The following is a 25201-nucleotide window of genomic DNA, read 5'->3' as shown; positions in this document are numbered from 1 at the left end:
TATTATGACGACCACACACATGAGGGTTACAAGCTTGCAATGATCCAATACCTGGAAAAAATCTCCCTGGACTTAGTTGCTAAAGTACAGAAATCCAAAATTGCTCGGCCACGGCGACCTAATATCTCTTCACAACAGGTCTGACTCCAGTGGGGAACTCCTAACAATAATAGTGAGGTTTTTGTTGAAATATTGAATGTAGCCAAAGTAAAGAGAAAGTAAAGTAAAATTTATCAGTTATGGGGGAGGGGAGGGGGGCGGGATGGGAGGTGTACTGTTTTTTTTGGTGGTGGTGGGATATGGGCACTGGTGAAGGGATGGTTGTTTCAGCATTGTATAACTGAGACTTAAACCTGAAAGCATTGTAATTTTCCACATGGTGATTCAAAAAAAAATTTTTTTTTTCAAAATAAAAAGAAACAAAAAAAAAGAAGAAAATAAAAGAAAAAAAAGAAAAAAATTCTTTTATTAAAAAAAATAAAAAAGACTGGGTCGGCTGCATGCAAGGCAAGTGTCCTACTCACTACACTATAACTCTGGCCCCAAAGGGTGGTATTTTATTTGTCCAGACATTGGAGGGTTTAAATATTAAGGAAAGAGTCATTAGAGAGGAAGCCGAGGAAATCCAGGAAATAACAGTGGATGAAATCTAAAGCATAAGTGAAAGGCTGCTTTTTGGTTTGGGGGCCACACCCCATGATATTCGGGGCTTACTCTTGGCCCTGTGCTCAGGGATCACTCCTGGTGGGGCTTGAGAGACCATATATGATGCCAAAAATCAAGCTTAGGTTGGCTGTGTGTAAGGTAAGCATTCTATTTTATTTTTAGGCTTGGGGGGGGGGGGTCACACCCGGGGCAGTGCTCTGGGGTTACTCCTGGCTCTGCACTCAGGAATTACTCCTGCTGGTGTTTGGGGTACCATATAAGAATGCCAGAAATCAAACCCAGGTCAGCCGTGTGCAAGGCAAATGCCCTACCCACTATACTGTGGCTTCAACCCCAAGGTAAGCATTTTAACCCTTGCACTATCTTTCTAGTCCCTGAAACCCTGATTTTAAGGAAAGAACATTCATCTCGTTGGAAAAGGAAAGAAAAAAAGATAAAGCAACAGAAGAAATAAAGGTAAGTTTGTAGAACAGAAGAAAAATGGGTAGACTTTAAGTTTAATTAATGAACTTTAGAAGGTATAATTCTCTCCTAAAAATAAAGTTGTGGATGGCACAGTGGGAGTTGTAGTAAAGCCATTAAGAGAACAGGAATGGAACTAGAGTATATAGAAATATGGTAGGAAATATACTCAAGTTCAGAAAATATGAGTTTGTGGTGGTACCAATCTAAATTATCTTTTCCAATAATGCTCAATAATTTATGTGTAAGAATACTGAGGTTAGATATGTTGATTCCGAGTTGATGTTTAAGTGTAAGATATAAGAACACAAAGAATTATAGTGTTGGTAAATCAGTAAATCAGGAAAAAAATAAGAAACAAGTGAAATGAAATGAGTAGTCTGTGGGTATGGCTTAATAGTATAGTATATTCCTTACATGTGTGAAGTGAGGTGAGTTCTTGGGTTCATTCCTTGACACTGCAAAAAATGAGTAGACAGACTGTAGATCTCCAAAATCCTGAAGATTATGAAAGACAGAAGTTTTAGATAGAGAATAATGTATCAGAATTTAAAGTCCAGAGGTAGGAAAATTCTGCACTGTCACATTGTCAATGGCCTGGCGAAGGAATGAATGCCATTTTTGCAGTGGGAGTCAATGAAATTATAAAGTGAGAAAGTTGAATGAAACATTCCCATTAAAGATACATAGGATAAAGGAAGCAGAATTGAGAATACTAGGAGTCACATGCACAACTTTCCATAGATAATGAGGAATGTTTAGGAGGTTATTAGGTGATGACAAAATGGGGTAACAGAGAACGAAATAACAATATTACATGTTTCAAATTCTGATTCCCTCAGTAATCTATGAGATTTGATATGCTATATCATCTTTATGATCTTTAGTTTATTATAAAATTGAATTAATAAAATATTTTCATAAAGTTATAAATGTTAAGTAGTTAACAACATACTGTCAAAAAGATGTCATAATTATTTTATTTTTAATCACAAAACTATACAGATACATACAACTATACAGAAATTCATTATATATTTACATATTTCCTACCTTCCATTTTCTTAAGGATTTTAATAAGTAAATCTTTTTCACCATCTGATTCCATTCTTATTATAATCAGTACCTAATAAAATATAACAATTTCACATGTAATATAAATAATTATTCTTTTATATAACTTGACTACAGTAACTAAAAAAAGCTAATTTAATTGATGATATGAAACTAGTGACAAAAAGACTATAAAGTAAAAGTTTGCGTTTACTTTTACTATTACTTTATGTTTATGCTTAAACATAAAGTAATACATTCTTACCAGATCCAAATATCAATAAGAAAATATTTCAGAGTAAGGCATTCTTAGTATTTTTTAAATGTTCTTATATAGGTGATTCTGTTTATATGTAAGTTATCTCTACCTGTATTTGTTAGTTCTAAGTTTAACTCTGACAAGTTTATATTTTTTGGAGAAAAATAATGATTTGCTGCTCTATCTTTCTACTTCCCACTACAACATTTTGGCATGGACAGGACAAATAATTTTTTAAAATTTTGAGGGGCTTTTTAGGTCCTACCTAGTGATGTTACTCCTGGTTCTGTACTGAGGAATTACTCCTGGGGGTGCATGGGATACCAGGGATGGAATCTGGGTGAACTGCGTGCAAGGCAAACGTCCTGCTGGCAGTACAATTGCTCTAGCCCCTAAAGAAAATTTTCTTAATGATTGATTTAGTTTATCTTATTATCTTAAAGTTTATACCAGTAAGCATAAAATTGGGGAAAAATATAAGGGTGGGCAGAGAGATAGTACAATGGGTAGAGTCCTTGTCTTGCATACAATCCTAGTGATCCCTGAGCACAGAGTCAGGAGTAAGCCCTGAATACAGCCAGGTGTGCCCCCAAAAACAAACAAACAAACAAAAATATATAAAGGGGAACAGACAAGAAAATAAAAAGCTCAAAGTTAGATGCAAATTTAGTTAAAACATTTATAATGCTTTTTGCTTAGTATGATTTTAAAAAGCATTTAAAAATATTTTTATTAATTTGACCTTCAGATGTGTGAGGTAGGGCAGGCAAAATATAATCCAATACATAATAACCTAAGTGATTTTATGGTGTAATCATGTGAGATTCTAGCTCAATCTAAATATAAAAAATTGTATTTCTACCATTGGATATGTACTCATGAAATTATAAAAGAATTGAACTAGAACAGAAAAAACTATCTAATAAAAATAAAATATTAAAACTTTCAAAGTACAAATTATGATGCAAATCATATTTCTGTTTCATTAGTAACAGTTAGTAATGTTTAACTAACTTTGGGAGAATATTATGATGGGATCAAACAGTAAAGACCAGAGCTTCTTAAACTTTTTTCCGTTTGCTATCCCTTTTTATCCAAGAAATTTTTATGTTCTCATGGGTATATAAAATAAGTACAAAAAGTAAAATATTTATCAATAATCACTGTAATCACTGTATCACTGTCATCCCATTGCTCATCCATTTGCTAGAGCGGCCACCAGTAACGTCTCCATTGTGAGACTTGTTGTTATTGTTTTTGGTATATCGAATATGCCACAGGTAGCTTGCCAAGCTCTGCTGTGCAGATGGAATACTCTCGGTAGCTTGCCGGGCTCTCAGAGAGGGACGGAGGAATCGAACCCAGGCCGGCCGCGTGCAAGGCAAATGCCCTACCCGCTGTGCTATTATTAATAATAAACATTATTTTAAAGTAAAAATTTTAAGATTTTCAACATCCAGTTACACAGTCCCATGTAGTGTGCTACCCAGTTTTTAAGAGCCAGGGATAAACTATTTTATAAATTCAGCCCTGCAAATACTTATCTTACATCTGATTCTTATTTAAACAGATTACTTTCATCTTTATTTTAATACTTAACCTTAATTTGCTCTTTGTTTTGCATCCAAGTCAGTACCTGACATTGCAATTCTTGTATCTTATAATTGGTTTCAGGGTTTTTCCTCTTAATAAATTGTATAATTGTCAGTTGTCTCCAAACATTGTCTAAGTAAGAGCCTAAAATGCTTTGGTAGATATCCTTTGCATTTGACAAATATCCTGTTAAAAACAAAAATAGTGGGGAAAAAGCATTTATTTCTGCTCTTTGAGAAACTTCATGATAAAATTCCAAAAGGAAATAGCAGACAATGACAGTTTCCTTGAATCCTTTTCTGATTTTGACCAAAGATATGAAAACCTTAACATTGAGTGAGACTGAAAAAAAATACATATCAAAGTCTCTTTATTTTAAGGCTTGACATAATCTGTGTCATCTTCAAACAGAGTAAAGAACTTAGTTTCAAGAATTGAATTAATTTTAATAGGTAGTCACACTGGGCAGAGCCTGGGGCCACCAGAAACACAACTAGTAATGATGCTTAGGGGGCCATGTAAGCTAGGCACTTGCATACATACTCTACTGCTTGAGTTATCGCCACGTCCCACAAGGATTTCATTTTCATAGTATTCCTCAATGTAGCCCAACAGTAATGCCAAAATTTTGTTTTGTAAATGCATTTCTTTGAGGATAAAAATAATTCTGTCTTGGGGCTGGAGCATTAGCACAGCGGATAAGGCATTTGCCTTGCATGCGGCCGACCCAGTTTCAAATCCCAGCATCCCATATGGTCCCCTGAACACCACCAGGAGTAATTCCTGAGTGCAGAGCCAGGAGTAACCCCTGTGCATGCCTGGGTGTGACCCTAAAAGAAAAAAAATTCTGTCTTGATATATAGCTCTCAATGGTCCCACTTAATCCTAGGGTAAATTATTAAGTACTTAATGTGAATATCCATCAAGCATCCTCCCCCATGCATAGTATTTCTCTAATTCAAGGTTTGGTAAATATTGAGGGACAGGAAGTCAAAATTACACCCTATTAATAGCACTAGGAGATCTTAGATCTTCTATATCTTGATAGTATGCCTTCCTATTATGTCTCAAAAGTCAGTTTAGCTGTGAGTAGATAATCTTTTATAAAAGCCAAAAAGAACTAAATAGAATAAAAGGTGTATCTTTATGCTAGTTCTGGTTACTATAAAGTGGGGTGACAGCCCCAAATCTTCTATTGTTCGGGGATAGACATGAAACAATCCAGCAGAAACATTAGAGAAAAAAGAAAAAGCACCACGTGGTACTTTCTAAAGGTGGTTATAACTTGCTCATAATATTTAACCAATATATTTAACCAATAAATAATAGTAGCCAATTATTATAACTCACAGTGCTGAAATGCATAATAGTTGTGGCTCACTGCTGCTCAATACTTATCAAAACCTTAGATTGGATAAATAACTTTTGGGGGCAGTTAGAGGTAAAAGAAAACACCCAAGTCATTGATCAAAGGATATTTTAACTATAAAGTTAAATAATAGTGTGGATGCATTCTAGAAATTAAATCATAAAAGAATATTTTAAGTACAGCATTATTAAACAAGTTGACATAATTTTGCAACGAGAAACCTTATTTAAAAGAATAGAGTAATATAATAAGAGAGATATTTAAATGGCTTGATATTAAAAACTTTTAATACATTCAAAATAGCTTCATTTTGATTATTCAAGTAATACATATCCTAATTTACATTACAACTAAGGTCTTGTTACTTCTTATTTAGTTGTATTTCTTTTAGTGTGAGGCATGCGTGGCTGGTTCAGGGTTTACACCTGGCTCTGCACTCAGGGATTACTCCTAGAGGTGCTCAGGGGACCATGTGGGGTACCAGAGACCAAACTTGGGTTGTCCACAGGCAAGGCAAGAATCTTCCCTGCTGGGGGCTGGAGCAATAGTACAGCGGATAGGGTGTTTGCCTTGCACGCGGCCGACCCGGGTTCGATTCCCAGCATCCCATATGGTCCTCTGAGCACTGCCAGGGGTAATTCCTGAGTGCAGAGCCAAGAGTAACCCCTGTGCATTGGGTGTGACCCAAAAAGCAAAAAAAAAAAAAATCTTCCCTGCTGTACATTCCCTGTTCTGACCCTAATGTAGTTGTATTTCATCTAGCAATGATCCAAAACTACAAACATTTATTGAGGACTTAAAATACATATATAGTAAAACGTTATATCTTACACTAAAAAGCAGTGTTTGTGTCTCGTATGTTGTAGCATAATATTATTCCAATAAAAACCATTAATAAATAGAGAACCAGAAGAAATCAAAGAATGGTAAGCAAGAAAAAAATTTCAAATAAGAAGAGCTGAAGAGATTTTTCTGCTTGTTTTTTTGGAACAACATCCAGTGGCATTCAAAGCTTAATCCTGCCGGACTTGAAGAACGATATGGTGTGCTGGGGATCAAATCTGGGTTGACCATATGCAAATCAAGTGCCCTATGCATGGTACTATTGCTCTGGCCCTAAGAATTTTTTTATAGTAATGGTTGATATTTAGATAATCAAATCTGCTTAAAGCCACTAGTACTCTATAATTCATATCAATATTAGCGAATCCTTTACCTAGTTTATGGTACAAATGTTTTTTCAGTTGATGGTAATTGTTAAACATTTTAAAATTAATACAAAGAGAAAACATATTTAATTATATTTATGTCAGTATATGTTTCATGTGAAAGTAAAAGTAGGACACATATATCTTATATGGCACATTTCTCCTCCCACCCCGGCCTTAAAAGTTAAAAATATTTAGAATAACATTTTTCAAAAGAACAATTGGGAAATAAAATATTTTTCCACCAACCTAAAGCTGTGTCCAAGTTACATGTTAAAAGTACATCTCTAATTGTTACCAGAAGGTGTAAGAGAGCAGCATACTTGTATGTTGTCTCTCTTTCATTACTTGTACCTAGGCAAAACATAGTTAAAAACATAGAATGTACAATTAGCACTTTAGCACATATCTCAGAATAATTAACAATAATAGCTAAAATTTATCATATGCTTACTATGTGTGAAGGTATATAGTTAAGCTTTTATGTAATTAAATCCACAACAACAACCATATCAGGAATGACTATGAAAATGATAATTTTATGGATGAGAAAATGGTCTTAACAATTAGTAATTGTTAACAAGTATTCATTGTTCAAGGGTATTTTGTGACTAAATGGTGGAGCTGACATTTAAGTCCAGGAAGCCAGTCTTAGAGTTCATATTTTGCTATTTCAAATAATATATAATTATTTATACTCTTGATGGGAAAATGAGTTCCAGTTATGAAACAAGAATAAAATCAAACTCATAACTTGCCAACTGGTTGAAATGAAGCCAGATAATTTTTTTTAGGGTTTTGATTTTTTTAATTAATTTATTCTTTTATTGAATCACCATGTGGAAAGTTACAAACCTTTCAGGTTTGTCTCAGTTATACAATGCTCGAACACCCATCCCTTTACCAGTGCACATATTCCACCACCAAGAATCACAGCATACCTCCCCCTCTCCCTCCCACCTCCCCAGTCCCCAACCCCACCTGTGTAACTGGTAAATTTCACTTTACTTTCACTTTACTTTGATTACATTCAATACTTAAACAAAAAACCTCACTATTATTGTTTGGAGTTTCTCCCCCCTAAAGTCGACCTGCTGAAAAGGAAGCATTTGATAATTTGTTTTCCATTGCTGAGAATGAAGAAATATGAGGTCGAGTGGCCGCACTAGTGGCTGCACGGAAGTCAGATAATTTTAACATAAAGCAATACCTTAAAAAAGAGATTGATACTTGTGGATGTTTATTTGTTTTTCTTTATGTTTTTGGGTCATACTCAGCAATGCTCAGGAATTATTTTTGGCAGTGCTCGGATGACCATATGGGATGCCAGGGATCAAACTCAGGTAGACTTATGTAAAGCAAATGCCCTGCCCCTGTACTATTTTTCTGTACCTATAAGTGATTAAAGATGTGACTTAAACAAGAGATGCATTCACAAGGATGGGCCAATGTATAATGTGCTTCTGTAGTTCCAGAGCTTTTTGAGATGGGATATTGAATTATACTGTATATAAAAGTGAGATCAAGAAGGGAGAAGTGTAGGTCTACTGTTGGATATTAACTCTGAGTGTTTTAGGCTTCATCAGTGAATTGCCCCCTTTTCTTCTCCCATAGAGGCTTACAATGCTCTTGAGAGCATCACTAATCCACTGAGTTTGTCTTTAACCTTTCCTTTATGTTTTATCTCTCATTGTCACAGTTCCCCAAGTCAGTCTTGGTTATTTATAAGCCAAAACTTTCTGGTAATTCTGGATTCTGTAATGTAGTGAACTACTAGCTTTTCTATTTCCTCTATAGCCTTTTAATATTTTACAATAGAGCAATGTTGTTTGCTTAAACACAGAAAGACCGTTAATGCTATGCTCCTAATATTTGGGAGTTGATTAGCTCCGAAATAGATCTACTCCCAGACATCCACCATAATTACTTGACTCAGGCTTTGGTTGCTGTAGTTCCTGACATCCCAAAAGGGGGGTCCTTGCCCGCTTTCCCCAGTCTCTGGTGATCCAGGGGTCACACTCATAAGCTACCTCCTGCTGGTGCAAGATAATCTCACTATCGGCCACTGTCCAGATCACATGGCTGCTTCTCCCGAAAGGGAGCATAACATGAGGCCCCCATGACCATGCCACCAGACTCCACTCCAGGCTGTTTCACATGGGGTGCCCCAGAGTGGGGAGGGTAAGAGTCCTCTGTACCCCAAGGGACCCAGCCAAAACCCTCCACACCCCAACAGCCATGACACTTAAGGCCGCTCCCCATGTGCTCAGGCTGAGCCTCACATATGAGTAAACATATTCCTGGACCATGTGGCCACTTTTGACACATCATAAAACACTCTACCCATACTCCATAATTACCGCACCACATCTGATAGGGTTCAGATAGTAGGCAACAAATCATAGAGGGAATATCTATATGCATATATACATATTTTCAGATATATATACCAAAGCTCACATCATGCAAACTTTAACAACATGTTAGTGATATCCTATAGAATGTCTTAATGGCTCCTGCCAAAATAGAACAATATTCACACTGTTTTATATATGAACACTTTTTTATAAGCATGTTTAGCAGTTCCTTATACCAGAAAATACAAAATATATTGTTTCCGTTGTATTTTGGGACAGGGATTGGGGTTTGGGATAGAAACATCCCAAAGTTGTTGGTGGGAAGGTGTAATGATGGTGGGATTCGTGTTTGACTACTGAATGTAATCAAACATTGTGAACTAACATAAAAATTAAAAATTTAAAAGAAAATGGGAGATCCTGCCTTGAGACTGGGATGGACAGGGATGAGTAGTGAAGCTACCCGGGCATCTAAATGGGACAGTCTAGAAAGCACAAATCATGGTCTTTATGAAGCTTTTATGACTTACGAGATAGGAACCTCATGGGGAAGGACAATCTGAACTGATCTGAGGACTTTGGGATTTATGGTAAAAGCCTGCCTGCTCTCAGAGAACTAAGCCCAGGGACTAAGTTTAGGATTTTTCTCTCTTACTGTGTTTATCCAAACAATTGCAAGTATTGGTAAGAAGTAGACTAAATTGTTTGATTAATTGTTTGACTTAATTGTTTTATACATAAGACTAGAGGGAAAGAGGGAAGCAACATAGATGTCTCCGGGAGACAGAGTGTCTCCTTGTGTTAATCTTCCCCAGAGAATTGCCTCTGCCTATGTTTACCTCTAAATCACACAGACATGCAGTCCTATACCTCTGACTTCTTCAGATGTTCTATAAGGATGCTAGCAGCTCTGCACTGAATGGGCTGTCTTCACCATCAGTCTGTGGTCCCCCTGTCTCTTTGTCTCTCTGCCAGGGAGGCCTGGGGAGATTGGGAGGTGGCTCTCGGCCATCAAAGGCACACACCGCAGCACCCACACTTTGTGAACTCACAGTCTACTGCCCCAATTTAACTAGAAAAGCGCTACTTGTCTGTTTTTATATATTGGGATCCCATGAAATTCTTCAAAGACCTCTGCTAAAAAATTTGAAAATTGCTAAGATAATAGTGAAGATCAAGGCAAATATGGAGTCAGTGGGAATCTAGAGGCATCTAGGAAGTTTGAGGCAAGAGGAGAATTGTCCTTCTCTGGAAGGACTTATGGGAACAAATCAATCACGACTTGAAAAAGGTAAGAGAGAAACCAAATCTGGTGTCATTTTTTCCCTTTTGACTTTAGGAGTTTCTTTAATATTTCTTGTAACAGAGGTATGCTTCTAATTTTTTTTTGTAGATTAGGTTACAGTAGTGTTAACTTTTATGCTTCCTTAATGCCCTTATGTCACTTCTAGTTTGCCTCTTCATTTCCCCCAAGCCCTCTCCCTGCATCACTTGGTTCAAATCCAACAAGGACTTATTATTATTACATACTGTATTCCTTTTCTTCATTTTTAAGGATATACTGCATATAAGTGAGATTATATAGTATTTGTCTTTTCCCTCTGACTTATTTCCCTTAGCATTACATCTTCTAGTTCCATCCACAATGTAGCAAAAGGCAAAATTTCAACTTTCTTAGAGCCTACTAGTATGCCTTTGTGTATATACCACAATTTCTTTATCCACTCACCTATCATCGGACATTTAGGTTGTATCCATACTTTGCTATTGTATCCATACTTTGCTATTGTATCCATACTTTGCTATTGTAAAGAGTATGCAGCTGATGAATTCAACTTTAGTTGGTCTGAAAAGGTCTTTATTTCACCCTTGTTTTTGTAATATATATTTGCGTAGTTTAGAAAAGTAGGTGGATTTTCCCCTTTCAGTATTTCAGTATCCATTGTGTCTTAAGTTGCATTATTTCTGACAAGAAATCTCATGTCATCCTTATCTTGGTTTCTTACATGTAACATAACATTTTCCTTTTGATCAAGCCTATGATTTATTCTTCTTACTAATTTTGAACAGTTTTATAATTTTGTTTTGTTCTAAGGCAAACCAGGCAGTGTTCAGGGTATACACCTAGCTTTGTGCTCAGGTATCACTCCTGGAGGGCTTGGGGACCCTTTAGGGAGTCGGGGATCAAACTTGCGCACTATGGCTTTGGCCCCACTGAGCAATTTTATTAAGATGTGCTTTGGTGTAACTGTCCTACTTCTTGTGCTAGGGCTTACTGAAATTCTTGAATCTATGGGTTTGTGGTTCTCATGAAGTTTGGAAAGTTTGCAGTCACTATTTCTTAAAATATCTTTTATTTAATCTCTTTTGCCTCTGATAACTCTAATTATTTGTATTTTAGGCTTCTTGAAGTTGCTTTATAGACCACTGATGTTCCTTTTTAAGAACATTTACCTGCTTTATTTTATATATTATCCATTGTTATATCTTTCAGCTAACTAATCCTTTATGCGCAATATTTAAGCTGCAGCTGACCTACACTTATTACACTTTCTTTCCTTTCTTTTGGTTTTTTCTTCTTTTTTTTTTTTTGGTGAAGAAAATAAAATAGAGTTTTATTGAATGAAGCTTGCATAGAAAGATGAGGGGAAAGAAAGAGGGAAAATGTGTTTAAAAGAGAACACAAGCTTCTTTAGGGTAGAAATAAGCAAGCAAAGAAACAGAGACAAGCAAGCAAGAAAAGTGTTCAAGGGAAAACACAGGCTTGAAGAGCAAGCCCTATTGCACTTTTCATCTCATATGCTATAGTTTAAGTCTCTGAAAGATTGATCAGATATATTTTATATGTTGAATTTAATTGAAATTATTAACTATTTAATCTAATTTATAATGAGTTTTAAGTACCTTTATGGTGTTAATATCAGTTCTGAATTTGTTTTAATTGAGTATTCTCCTTATGCATTTGTATTTTTCTTAATTTTCATATCTGATAATCTTTGACTGAGTGCCAGACATTGTGTATTCTATCTTGTTAGATACTAGATATTTTTGTGCTTACATAAATTCACTATTATTAGCATTAGCTTAATGTCTAAATTAGTCTCACAAATTTTAGCCAGTTATTAAAGGTGACTCAGGACAAATACCAAGTTTCTTTGTAAAGTGACCAACTTCCCAGTTTTTAAAAATCTATAATAAGAGGAAAGTAGTGATACCTGCATGATATGTCCAAGAAAACTATACCTTCCCCTTCAAATAAAATGAACCTGTCAACAGTTTTATTTGTATGCTTTCTTGTATAGAGATATCCAAACTTTCAGGACTTCTAATTTTGCTTATCCCTAGCTAAAAAAATAACGAGCATAGTATATATTTGTAATATGAAATAGTCTAGATCAGATCCTTTTTCCCTGTTTATTACTATTCTGCCATCTGACTATATCCCAAACTTCCTCATAACCAGTAACCACTGTTTGTATTGGAAAGGATGTTATTATTTTGGATTTTTACCATTCAGTTAAAAAATACTCATTTATCTGATCCATCAAAATTGCAGTATTTTTACATACTATTTTTAGTATGGCAGAGTCTCTTGCCCAGTCTCTTGTCTGGCTGTCCTCACCAGGGCCCCTTGGAGTGGGGTGGGTTTAGTTTCCCTCCCTGCCCCAAGCAGAGCCCCGGCAGCCGAAGACCTCCGGAACCCAGCCACAGCCATGGTCAAGGCCCCTCTCCATGCACTAGGATGAGCCTCTCGCATGAAGAAACTGGCAGAGGAACCCAGGTATGCGGGACCCGGGGCTGAGATCTCCAAGCCTGCTTGGATCTAGGCCTCCTCCACTCAGATCTCCCCATTTTCCAGTAGCTTGATAGCAATACCCATAAACTTCCCCAGGCACCATGTAATCCCATCAACAGCCAAGATCCAGAGACTATAAAACAACACTCCAGGAAGAGAGTGGCCACATTCATGGCCACATGACCTCTTATACCCTAGTTCTCCCTCTCAGAGAACTTGGCAAGGTACTGACAGCATCCTGCCCACATGGCAGCACCTGGCAAGCTCTCCATGGCATATTCGATATGCCAAATACAGTAACAATGATAGGTCTCATTCCCCTTACCCTGAAAGAGCCTCCAATGTGCCATCGCTGGGAAGAATGAGTAAAGAGAGGCTGCTAAAAATTCAGGGCTAGGATGAATGGAGACGTTACTGGCGCCCACTGGAGCAAATTGATGATCAACAGGATGACAGTGATACAGTGATACTTTTAGTACAGACTGTAAAACAAAGCTCCCGGAAGAGAGTGATACAGAATCTCCCACGGCAGAGCCTGGCAGGTTACTTGTGGTGTATTCGATATGCCAAAAACAGTAACAATAATGGGCTTCAATCCCCTCATTCCCCTGACCCTGAACGCGACAGGGACAAATGGAGACATTACTGGCGCCCGCTCGAGCAAATCGATGAACAACAGGATGATAGTGATACAGTGATACATAAATTCTCCTGGACTTTGATCTGGGACATAACTGTGATCTTTGGAAATAATTCTATCCCTTGGATCTTGACACTCTAATGTTAGGCAGGTCAAGAGCAATGCTTAATCTAGGGGTAATTATTCCTCAGTGGTAAGGCAAGACATCACTATTGAGTACTTTACTCATTATCTCATGGATTATGAGTTTTTCTACTCTATCAGGTGAGAATAGGCAACATTCCCTGCACTGTGTGAATGCAGAATTCTATTTTCTCAAGTCCTTTTAGATGATTTGTTTCCCTAGTCACATACAATTTCCTCACATCAATTATTTGATTTGTACTCTCCTGAATACTTGAGAGAATTTCTTTCACTCTCCAGGACTTTGTGTGAAACTCCCTGCTCTCTACTGCTGTCACTTGAACTCTAGCTTCATTGGTCATACTTTCTTGCACACTCAGCTCTTTCCCCAACTCAGATTTTCTTCCAGGCTCTGTTTGAAATACCATTTGTGCCATGATCTGGAAGTATGTTAAAATATGGCAATGGAAGGAATAATTTAACTTGTTTCGTATATCTCAGGAATCACTGAACTTTAGTGCCTATCTTTTTTTTAATTAAAAATATTTTTTTAGGGGCTGGAGCGATAGCACAGCGGGTAGGGCGTTTGCCTTGCACGCGGCCGATCCGGGTTCAAATCCCAGCATCCCATATGGTCCCCCGAGCACGACCAGGGGTGATTCCTGAGTGCAGAGCCAGGAGTAACCCCTGTGCATCGCCGGGTGTGACCCACCCAAAAAAAAAAAAAAAGCAAAAAAAAAAATATTTTTTTACAAGTTTTATATTTTTTATTAGTGCCTAACATCTTTAAAGCTAGTTTCATATGTTTTGTCTTTTTTGGGAGGGGGATTGTTTCTGGCAGGAGGGTAAGTACAATCTGTTACTTTTGGCCAGAAGAAAAAAAATTCAGGATTAGCTTTCATTAATATATTTGCCTTCAAAAAAACTTTTTTAAGAACTTAGGGAGTTTACATGCTGAAAATAACAGGCCTAATTTGATTTCTGCAATAGAAATCTTTCAAGAAATATATGTAAATTAGATGCCTACTGAGAAATAATGCCAGATAGTGTTTTGTTGTTGTTGTTGTTTGTTTGTTTGTTTTTTACTGTGGGGAATCCTTGTACTAAAAAACACCCAAGTTTAGGATAGTCCACTGGGTAAAACAGGTTAGGTCTTAGAATACAAAGGGTTTGCAAGTGTATACCCAGGAAGGAACTGAAGAATACAGGATGGATAGAGAGTAAATAGAGGATGAACAGAGAACAGCTGCAAGTATATGCTGAGGAAAGTAAAGAATAAAACAGTTTGGTGCCTTTTAGATGTAGCAGACAACATGGGTAAAAAGAGAATAAAAAATTGACTTTATACTTTAAGGGGTGCCCGCTGGTTGGCTACGTGAAATAATTCCAGCCTCTGCTCTTCATGTACCTATTGTATGTTGATGCACTTATTAACTGTCTCTAAAGTCTCTGTCATCTTAAACAATGGCTCACATGTTGGAGTCCCGGTGGTGCAGCTATATGGTACTGAATAAATTGCCTGCCTGTGAGACCACATATTGCTCTCTTGGGGATCTTAAAGCTTGGACAGTCCTTGTGTGTTTGTTTGTCTCTATGTGTTTGTTTGTCTCATTTTCTGTGACCAGGACAGGCTGGTAAGGGCTGTAGAACAAGTTTGATAGGATTCAGGACATTTTTAATATTTTTCTCTTTATTTAATTGATACTCTAAATTTAGGTTATAACTTAGGTTATACTCATTCATGATTGATTTCTGCAATTTCTATAGTAATTATTACTAATTTGTTTTGTTTTGTTTTGTTTTTGAGTCACACCAGCAGTGCCCAGGGGTTACTCCTGGTTCTACATTCAGGAATTACTCCTGGCAGGATCAAAGGACCAAATGATATGCTTGGCATTAAACTTGGGTGGGCAGCTGTGCAAGCTAGTACCTGCTGTAATAATCTGACACACACAATACAGAAATTTACATTCTTTTAAATACTTTGTAACTCTTTAGACAATCTGACTTTTATTTGTACTCACCTTGGGGAATAGTATCACTTACTAATTTTTCTTGTTCCTTTAAGAGGAACCTTGTTTGATCAAAAATTACAGTGGCAAATTTCCAACTAGCAGCCTGGTGAGTAGAGAGACATACAAGTTCTTTTAAAATGGGAGTAGCAGTGGCTTCTAGGAGACAGTATGCCTGGCACTGGCTATCTGCAAAAATAAAAGCACTAAATACAATTTTTAAAAGTATAATTTACTCCTTTTTTCTTCCATTACTTACAACTTTATGATAAGCAAATGTATAACATTGATATACTATTTCTAATTTTCAATAGGTCATTATTTAAAGATTCGTATAATCAGAGGTCATAAAATTTAACCATAATGATAAGATATCCAAGGACTAATGACATGACCTTATTGATTTTAATAATAAATATCCTGTTCTTTAGGAGTCAAAGACTATTCTTTACAGTTGAACAAGTGTCATCAATATAAAAATTAATAATAGGTGACTTTCATTACCCTGATATTAAAAGGAACACAGAGAGGGAGAGAAAGAGAAAAAAGGAAAAGAAAGAGAAAAGCAACCACTAGCAGTTCATTTTCTAGATTTTGAGAGTCCTATTCAAGAGTCGGAGAATGAGCTAAGGGCTCCTGACATAAGAGACTCCATCTTTAATCCTCTCCCAGCCTGTCAGCAGGAAGGGAATTCCTCTCCATTGTTCCAAGGGTTAGGTGTAACCCATTAACAAGTACAGTCCATAAACAAATTGTTCAGTTCCCAGAATCATTACCTCCCCTAATTGTGATTGTCCCTCCATAACTGCAGCCAATTGTTCTCCAGGACTGAAAGTCAGCTTAATCATTAACTAGCTTATTTTGCTTCTATAACTTGCTTTGCTGATTTCAGCTCCTGCAGTCCCTCACCCAATATGTCCATTCTTTTACTAGGATGTCATTTTTGCCCTTAAAAATTTGTCCCTGACTGTATTTTAGGTCATGAGTTCTTTGGGACATTAGCCTGCTTGTGTTAGCTGCTTCTTTGATAGAGACTCCCGATTCAGTCTCTCAGTGGCGTTCATCTATGTCTCATGGCGCTCCCTTACAACAAGAAGTTTTATGTTATTCTTCTTTGATTGATGTAGGGAAGAAAGAACTTAAACTAAGAAAGAAATAACAGTTGGTAGACAGGAGTAGGGCACTGGGAAGGGCAAAAGGCAGTAAATAGGGTATTCCAAGCTTTTGCATAAGTTGAAAGCAGGAACGGAATGAGAAAATACCCGAAACAAGAGAAGATAAATATGTGAAAAGAAAGTGTATGTCCTAGATATCTAAGAAAAAGGTTTTGAAATTTACTGGAATTTGAATGCAATTTAAAAGTTCAAAACTTACCTGATGCTTGAATTTCAATGACATTATCTTCAGTGACATTGTCTTTGGTGACATTCTCTTCCGTGACATTCTCTTCCATTTTCTCTGGATTGACTTTTTCTAGGGTTTTATTCATACATTCTTCTTGAAGCATCCAAGAACACTCTTTGCCTTGAAATTATAATAAAAATATTAATTTTCATTGTTCAGGAAAACATTACTGATTTACTTTTAAAATTTCTTTAGATATGATCAAAATTGCCAAAGCTCTTCTTAAAAACATAGTACTAAACAACTATTTTACGTCAATGGACTTAGAACTATGGTGGATATGAAGCTGAATGGTAATAATGGAAAAAACTTTAAGTCAGTGTTCAACTTCATTATGGCACTAGCTCAGTTTCTTTAATGGAAAATATAAAACATATATCTACTTTATATATCTGTGTGTACTTTATATATGGGATTGTGTATATATATATATGTATATATGGGATATAGGTATATGGGACACAATCCCATATACCTATGGAACCCATCACCACACCCTCTCCAGAGTGTTCATTTCCCTCTACCACAGTTCCAGTGTCCCTTACACCCCTCCCCCAAACCTATCCCACCCATCCCTCTCCTGTGGTAAACTTCCCACCAAAGACCAGTTCTTGTTTTCTGTTTCCTTTAGGTATTTGTACACTTCTTCTATGTTTCTTTATTTTCTACATATGAGAGAGGTCATTCTGTGTCTGACCTCTCCTTCTGACTAACACGATACATTATACCATTATACTCTCCAGATCTATTGATATAGTAGCTATCTCTCTTATGTTCATTGCAGCACTGTTCACACTAGCTCAAATCTGGCACATGTTTAAGTGGGGTTATCCTTTCCCATTCTATTTTTTTCATAAATAATTTAAAAATATTTTTGTTGTTGTTGTTTTCAGGCCATTGAGGGATCAGCCCTGGTGATGCTTGAGAACCATATGTGGTGCAAGAGAACAAACCAGGGTCAGTTGTGTGTTAAGGTCAAAGCCTTACCCACTGAGTATCTGTCAGTGTTTGTGTATTAATTGTGTAGTTTACTACTTTGTTGTACTGGTTTATTTATTGTAAGAGGTTTTGATTCTGTGTGTGGAGTCCTTAGGGCATTCTGTGTATATTATCATGTCATCCACAAATAGTGATAGTTCTAAGTTGCCTTTGATTTTGTTTTCTTGCCTCACAGCTGTGACAAGGACTTCTAAGACTATGCTGAATAATAAAGGAGAGTATGAACACCCAATTTCTCTCCTAGGAATCTTGTTTTCTTACTGGTGTGTCTAGTTGATCTGTCTAATGTCAAAAGTGGGGTGTTAAAATGTCCCACCACCGTGGTGTTCCAATTGATGATCCCTTCAGGTCTAATAGAAGTTGCTTTAACTTTAATGCCCTTTAATTGAGTGCATATATGTTGATCAGTTAATCCCTTCACCAATAGGTAATGTCCATTCATATCTTATTACTTTCTTTAGCTTAAACATATACCAGGCACTTCTATAAGACGTTCTACTTGTGACTACCTGCTCTACCTCAAATTTAACAATGTAGCCTTCATTTTAGTTTCTTCAGCATCCTGTGAATCCTTTTGCCCTGTTACAACATTCTACTATACTGAAACAACATTCTACTAACTCAGTTTTGATCGCTGGCATATCATATGGTTATGTGAGCCCACCAGAAGTGATTCCTGAGTAAAGAGACAGGCATAACCCTTGAGTACCGCTGAGTGATACCACCTGCCCCCCGCCCAGGCTACTTTTTAGAATTTTGAGGGAGCATAATAAGTTGCCTTTTTTCTTGCCTCCTGATAAACTATAAAATAAGACTAGAAGTAAAATACAGATAAAATATTCCACCCAAAATTAATAAAATATTGAGATATAACTGTCATTTAAGAGAGAAAAAATTGAAGAATGATCAACAAAAATTAGAAACACTATAAATATATGTTTTGTAAGCAGCAGCTTTTCATACAAATTAAAATATACTTTTGAATTTTTTAGAGAATACATTATCTACATCTATTTATATTGCTATCTACACAATAAGTGTCCTAAATCAATGACATTTTCTTTCATTTTGAAAAATATAATTGAGTTGTGTTCATTTTATTTCTATAATAAATAATATATACCTAGTCTTTGAAGCTACCACGTCTATACTAAAATATTACTAAGTTACTCACCATCTTTTTTATCATTGTTTATGACTTCATCATTGTGATTTGTTGAGATGCAAGTATTATATTTTTTTCGAAGCATAATAAAGTCACTCAAAAGGTCCAAATTATTCCCACAACTTTTGCCACTCTTAAAAGATGTTTTTTCAATTTTTGGAGAGGAATGTGACTCAATAGATGATGGTACTGTGTGACAAAGTTCCTTGTAATCTTTATTTTCTTCATTTTCAATTATTTTCACAACTAGTTCCACATCAGTTTTTGCTTTCTCTTCCTTTGTTGGTGTCTTAACAGAGATATCATCATCAGAAAAACATAGGTCTGGTACTTCTTTTACCAAAGATGGACTTTTTTGTGGAAGAGATAAATGATCATTTGTAGATTTCTCATCAATAAGTACAATAGATGAGGGACAACCTTTATGTTCTTGCCATGCTGAAAACAGAATACAAATATTCAGATGATTTCTGTGACTAAATGAATACCACTAGAATATTAAGTTGTGGTTTCTGAATATAATTTGACTCTAAGTATACTTTGTTTACTTCAGAGGTCTTCTGCCTTTTTTCCAGAAAAAAAAGTTACTAGAGTTGCCCTGAAAATACATGTCCTTTAAGTTAACAGAGAATGTCCCCCAGTGGCACCAAGGTTACTATTGCCCCTACTCCTACCCGCCCTTGGGAGGTTGGGGGTGTGATATAACCCACCTTGGGAAACATTTGTTTAATGCTTTGAAAATGTACTTTTGGTCTGAATAAAATATTATATTTTAAATATTAAAAATTTAGCATCATATTTCTACTTTAGAAGCTAATTTACCAGGTAAATAAGTAATTACAGAAAAACTGTATTGCGAAAAGGCACATAATATGTCATAGCTTTGGTAGTAACAGTTTTCTAAGGTTCAAAACTTTTGTCTCAAGCAAGCCATAGACTAGAAGAAAAACCTGCAAAACAGATAGTTAAAAATGACTGTATTGGGGCTGGAGCGATAGTACAGCAGGTAGGGCATTTGCCTTGTACTCTGCCGACCCGGGTTTGATTCCCAGTATCCCATATGGTCCTCTGAGTACTACCAGAAGTGATTCCTGAGTGCAGAGCCAGGAATCAGCCCTGAGCATCGCCGGATGTGACCCAAAAAGCCAAAGAAAGAAAAAGACTATATCAACCTACATATCAATTATACAAATAATTCATAACAATATTCTAAAAGAAGAATAATTTTGTCAAATATTTAAATAATATTTCGTATTACACATGCCACAAAATAGGTGAATATTTAAAAACATGCTAAATGAAAGGAGATAGTTGTGAAATATCAAAAATCACACAAAATGGATGATTCCATTTACACGAAACATCTAGAATATGCAAATATAGAGAGAAAAAGACTAGATTAGTGGTTCCAAAACTAGGAACTCATATGAGTGACCGATCTCAGGCACCAGATTTGTCTGGGGGGAGGGGATGATAGAAATGCTTAGAACTTAATTGTGGTGATGAGTATACAACTTTATGTATATATTAAAAATACTGATATACTTTAAATGGGTACTTTTATCATATATAAATTACATTTTAAGGATGTATATATTTATTTATCACAGAAAGAGTGTACAGTGAGTAGGGTACTTACCCGGCATGCAGTCCACCTGGGTTTGATCTCCAGCACCACATATGGTCCCTTGAACACTGCCAGGAATTATCCCTGAGAGCAAAACCAGGAGTAAATACTGACACAGTCAGATGTGGCCTCAATGCCCCACCCCCAAGAAGAGACACAAATGGCCAAGGAGTGTGTAAAAAAATGCTCTTCATCATTAATCATCAGGAAAATACAAATTAGAGCCATGAGATACCACAACACACATTAAGATGGTCAAATTGAAAAGACTGTCAATACCAAGTATTGGCAATGGCATAGATTGACTAGAAGTTTCTTTCTTTCTTTTCTTTCTTTTTTTTTTTTTGCTTTTTTGGGTCACACCCAGTGATGTACAGGGGTTACTCCTGGCTCTGCACCCAGGAATTACTTCTGGCTGTGCTCAGGGGACCATGTGGGATGCTGGAAATCGCACCGGAGTCAGACACATGCAAGGCAAATGCCCTACCTGCTTTGCTTTTGCAAAGTCTAGTCCCATGACTAGAATTTTTTTTTTTTTTTTTTTACAGTTACAGATTTATACACTTTTGTGCTTATACTTCCCTCATACAAAGTTTGGAACCCATCCCTTCACCAGTGCCCATTCTCCACCACCCGTAAACCCAGTGTCCCTCCCACCCACCCCAATCCCATCTCCCCCCCCACCCCACCCTGCCACTGTGGCAAGGCATTCCCTTCTGTTTTCTCTCTCTAATTAGCTGTTGTGGTTTGCAATAAAGGTGTTGAGTGGCCGCTGCGCTCAGTCTCTAGCCCTCATTCAGCCCGCAACTCTCTCTAATTAGCTGTTGTGGTTTGCAATAAAGGTGTTGAGTGGCCGCTGTGCTCAGTCTCTAGCCCTCATTCAGCCCGCAACTCCCTTCCCCCACATGGCCTTCGACTACAATGTAGTTGGTGATCGCTTCTCTGAGTTGACCTTTCCCCGGAACGTGAGGCCAGCCTCGAAGCCATGGAGTCAACCTCCTGGTACTTATTTCTACAGTTCTTGGGTGTTAGTCTCCCACTCTGTTATTCTATATACCATAGATGAGTGCAATCTTTCTATGTCTGTCTCTCTCTTTCTGACTCATTTCACTCAGCATGAAACTTTTCATGCCCATCCACTTGACTACAAAATTCTTGACCTCCTTTTTTCTAACAGCTGCATAGTATTCCATTGTATAGATGTACCAAAGTTTCCTCAACCAGTCATCCGTTCTGGGGCATTCGGGTTTTTTCCAGATTCTGGCTATTGTAAACAGTGCTGCGATGAACATACATGTGCAGATGTTGTTTCGATTGTACTTTTTTGCCTCTCTGGGATATATTCCCAGCAGTGGTATTGCTGGGTCAAATGGGAATTCAATATCTAATTTTTTGAGAGTCGTCCATATTGTTTTCCAGAAGGGCTGAACCAGTCGGCATTCCCACCAGCAGTGAAGAAGGGTCCCTTTCTCCCCACATCCTCTCCAACAGCGGTTGCTTTTGTTCTTTTGGATGTGTGCTAGTCTCTGTGGTGTGAGGTGGTATCTCAAAGTTGTTTTGATCTGCATCTCTCTGATGATTAGTGACGCAGAGCACTTTTTCATGTGCCTTTTGGCCATTCGTATTTCTTCCTTGGTAAAGTTTCTGTTCATTTCTTCGCCCCATTTTTTGATGGGGTTGGATGTTTTCTTCTTGTAGAGTTCAACCAGTGCTTTATATACCATTGATATCAACCCCTTATCTGATGGGTATTGTGTAAATATCCTTTCCCATTCTGTGGATAGCCATGACTAGAATTTTTATACAATACTGGTGTCATGTACAATGGTACCAAAACCCCATTTGAATAGTACATCATAAAATTATTCGCTCAAGAAAAAGGATAACAGGGAGCTGGAGCGATAGCACAGTGGGTAGAGTGTTTGCCTTGCATGCGGCCAACCCTAGTTCGATTCCCAGCATCCCATATGGTCCTCCAAGCACCACCAGGAGTAATTCCTGAATGAACAGTCAGGAGTAACCTCTGTGCATCGACGGGTGTGACCCAAAAAGAAAATTAAAAAAGGATAACATACATCCACAAAAAGACTTGGAGAGGAATATTTATAGAAGTTTTATTCATAACTATAAAAAGACTTGGAAAAACAGAATTGAATAACTGTGAATACACCCATATGATAAAATCTACTTAGTAATAAAAAGAAACATGCTATATTTATATACAATATCATGAGCAGATCTCAAAAATGCCATTTTGAATCGAAGCCAGATACATAAAATTTATACTGTATGATTCCTTTAATGAAATTCTAGGATAGAGGAAACTAATGTAACAGAAAATAGACCAGTGGTTACCTAGAATCAAGGATAAATATTTGTAGGCAGAGATAGGGAATAGGGGAGAGAACAGAAGGCAAATAGACATAAGGAAACTTTTTGGCTATAGAAATATTCTATTTTTGTGTATGTGTCATATCAGGGATCAAACTCAGGGCCTTACACAATCAAGGCAGGCACTCTACTACCAAGTCAAAATAATTGTTCCATTCTACTAAATTTAGAGTAAATTTAACTTTTTGGTAATCCCACAGATTAAAATAAACTTCTATGTGTCTTACATTGCTATAATATTTTAGTCTTTACAAATAGCAGCATCTTAAAGACAAAATATTCCATACAATTCCAGTTTCAGTTTTTCTGGATAGTCTATGCCTTAATTATGACGGTAGGTCTTCGGTATACATATTTATCAAAGCGCATCAAACTATATAAATAGGAAAATTTTATTTTATGTAACTTGTAACTCTCAAAATTTATTTGAAAAAAATTAAATGGCTATTCGGCCAACTAAATAAAGTGAAATTTATGACCAGTGCTTAAATCATAAACTTTAAAAAGACACATTTTGGCATACACGAGTCAATGTTAAGTACTTGGACCTAATTATATTTTTTCAATCATCTCATGGAAAGCTAGTATTTATTATTTTCTCATTCTAAAGGTGCTAACACAAGTGTTATTTAGTATTTTGTACTTACATTCTAATTGAAGTTCTTTACTAGGCAAGTTAATCTTCATTTTAGTATCATCAGAAGATAGATCATCAGGACACAAATATATATTCTGATGTTTCAAATCTTCTGTCATTATCAGGTGTAGTCTTGCTTGTTTCCATCCCTTTGTATTTATAGGACTAACCATGACACTTTTTTCTTCAGTAGAAAATGCCTTTTTCAGGTTTATAGCTCGATGCTGGTTGATGGGCTCTTCAATACTTGGCACTAAAAAACAATGTGAAGTCCAAAACTAAATAGTTAGAAACAATATATAAGACAAAAAAGGTAACATAATAAAGATAACCACTCTGTAAATTTCTTGTGAAAGAGATTTTCATGCATGGGAGGGGAGAGTGAAACTGAAATTCTATGAAGTATTTTGTCTTTAAGATACTAATATTTATGATGTCTAAAATATTATTGCAATGAAAGTTTATTTTGATCTGTGGAATTACCAAGAAGTTAAAATTATTCTAAATTCAGTAGAATGGAACAATTAATTTGTCATTTCTAATCAGCTCATAAATTTTGAAGAATTAAAGTAATATATATATTAAATTCTTATTCATTACAATGAGTCTAAACAAGAAGATACATTTGATCAAATTTTATGATGACTCTCATTTATTACTGTGACAGATAGCTTTCTACTTTATTGCTGTTTTTGTAAGGGTCATTCCCAATGGAACTCGGGCTTCAAGGTGCTTAGATGCTACCATGACTACCAAGTTCACACATCCTGGTAGTGGTTAGAGGGATTGGTATACAGGACTGAACCCAGCCTTGCACATGCAAGATAAGGACTACTTGAGCTGCATCCCCAGACCTCCAGTTAATCACTTTTTAGTCTAAATAAAAACAAATAATAATGTATGACCAAAAGTAGAGCAACGGGACTGGAGCAATAGCACAGCGGGTAGGGCGTTGCCTTGCACAAAGTTGGCCCGGGTTCAATTCCCAGCATCCCATATGGTCCCCTGAGCACCGCCAGGAGTAATTTCTGAGTGCATGAGCCAGGAGTAACCCCTGTGCATTGCCGGGTGTGACCCCTCCCCCCAAAAAAGTAGAGCAACTACTTGATGTTATTATTTTCATTATCAGCCCAAAATTATAATTCTAATTTTCAATCTGCTTCTTATGATGATAATAATAAAAGCAAAACTGACAAAACACTACTACTGAATGTCAGTTACCTTTTCATATATACTTTCTATTTAGTACTCAAAATCAATCTTTACCTGTATGCAAAAGAGAATTCAAAGAACTTCTGCAGCTTTGTAATTGCCATACCTTCAAGTATTTGTTAACTGATTCTTCAGCAGTAAGCAAACTACCGAAAAAGAGTTTATTTAATATATTAATATTATTGAATCTTTATATAACAAAACTTTATTACAAGAAAAGTTATTTTT

The 25201-nt window shown here is 36.5% G+C and overlaps 1 protein-coding gene across 1 annotated transcript in view; it reads right to left on the bottom strand.

The window, feature by feature from the left end:
- SHOC1 (shortage in chiasmata 1) overlaps positions 1–25201 on the bottom strand; it is a 76308-nt gene that overhangs the window by 31038 nt on the left and 20069 nt on the right. Inside the window, exons 12-19 of the mRNA XM_055124987.1 lie at positions 25028–25119; positions 23772–24014; positions 19116–19544; positions 16913–17062; positions 15551–15727; positions 6860–6964; positions 4041–4219; positions 2182–2254 (exon numbers count right to left, since the gene is read on the bottom strand). Of these exons, the coding sequence (XP_054980962.1) occupies positions 2182–2254; positions 4041–4219; positions 6860–6964; positions 15551–15727; positions 16913–17062; positions 19116–19544; positions 23772–24014; positions 25028–25119 (1448 nt within the window). The remainder of the gene's footprint in view (positions 1–2181; positions 2255–4040; positions 4220–6859; positions 6965–15550; positions 15728–16912; positions 17063–19115; positions 19545–23771; positions 24015–25027; positions 25120–25201) is intronic.

This window comes from Sorex araneus, chromosome 1, assembly GCF_027595985.1.
Source record: "Sorex araneus isolate mSorAra2 chromosome 1, mSorAra2.pri, whole genome shotgun sequence".
In the NCBI taxonomy this organism is placed as follows: Eukaryota; Metazoa; Chordata; class Mammalia; order Eulipotyphla; family Soricidae; genus Sorex; species Sorex araneus.
The sequence above is the reverse complement of the archived record's forward strand: the minus strand, read 5'-3'. Positions and strand labels throughout refer to the sequence as shown.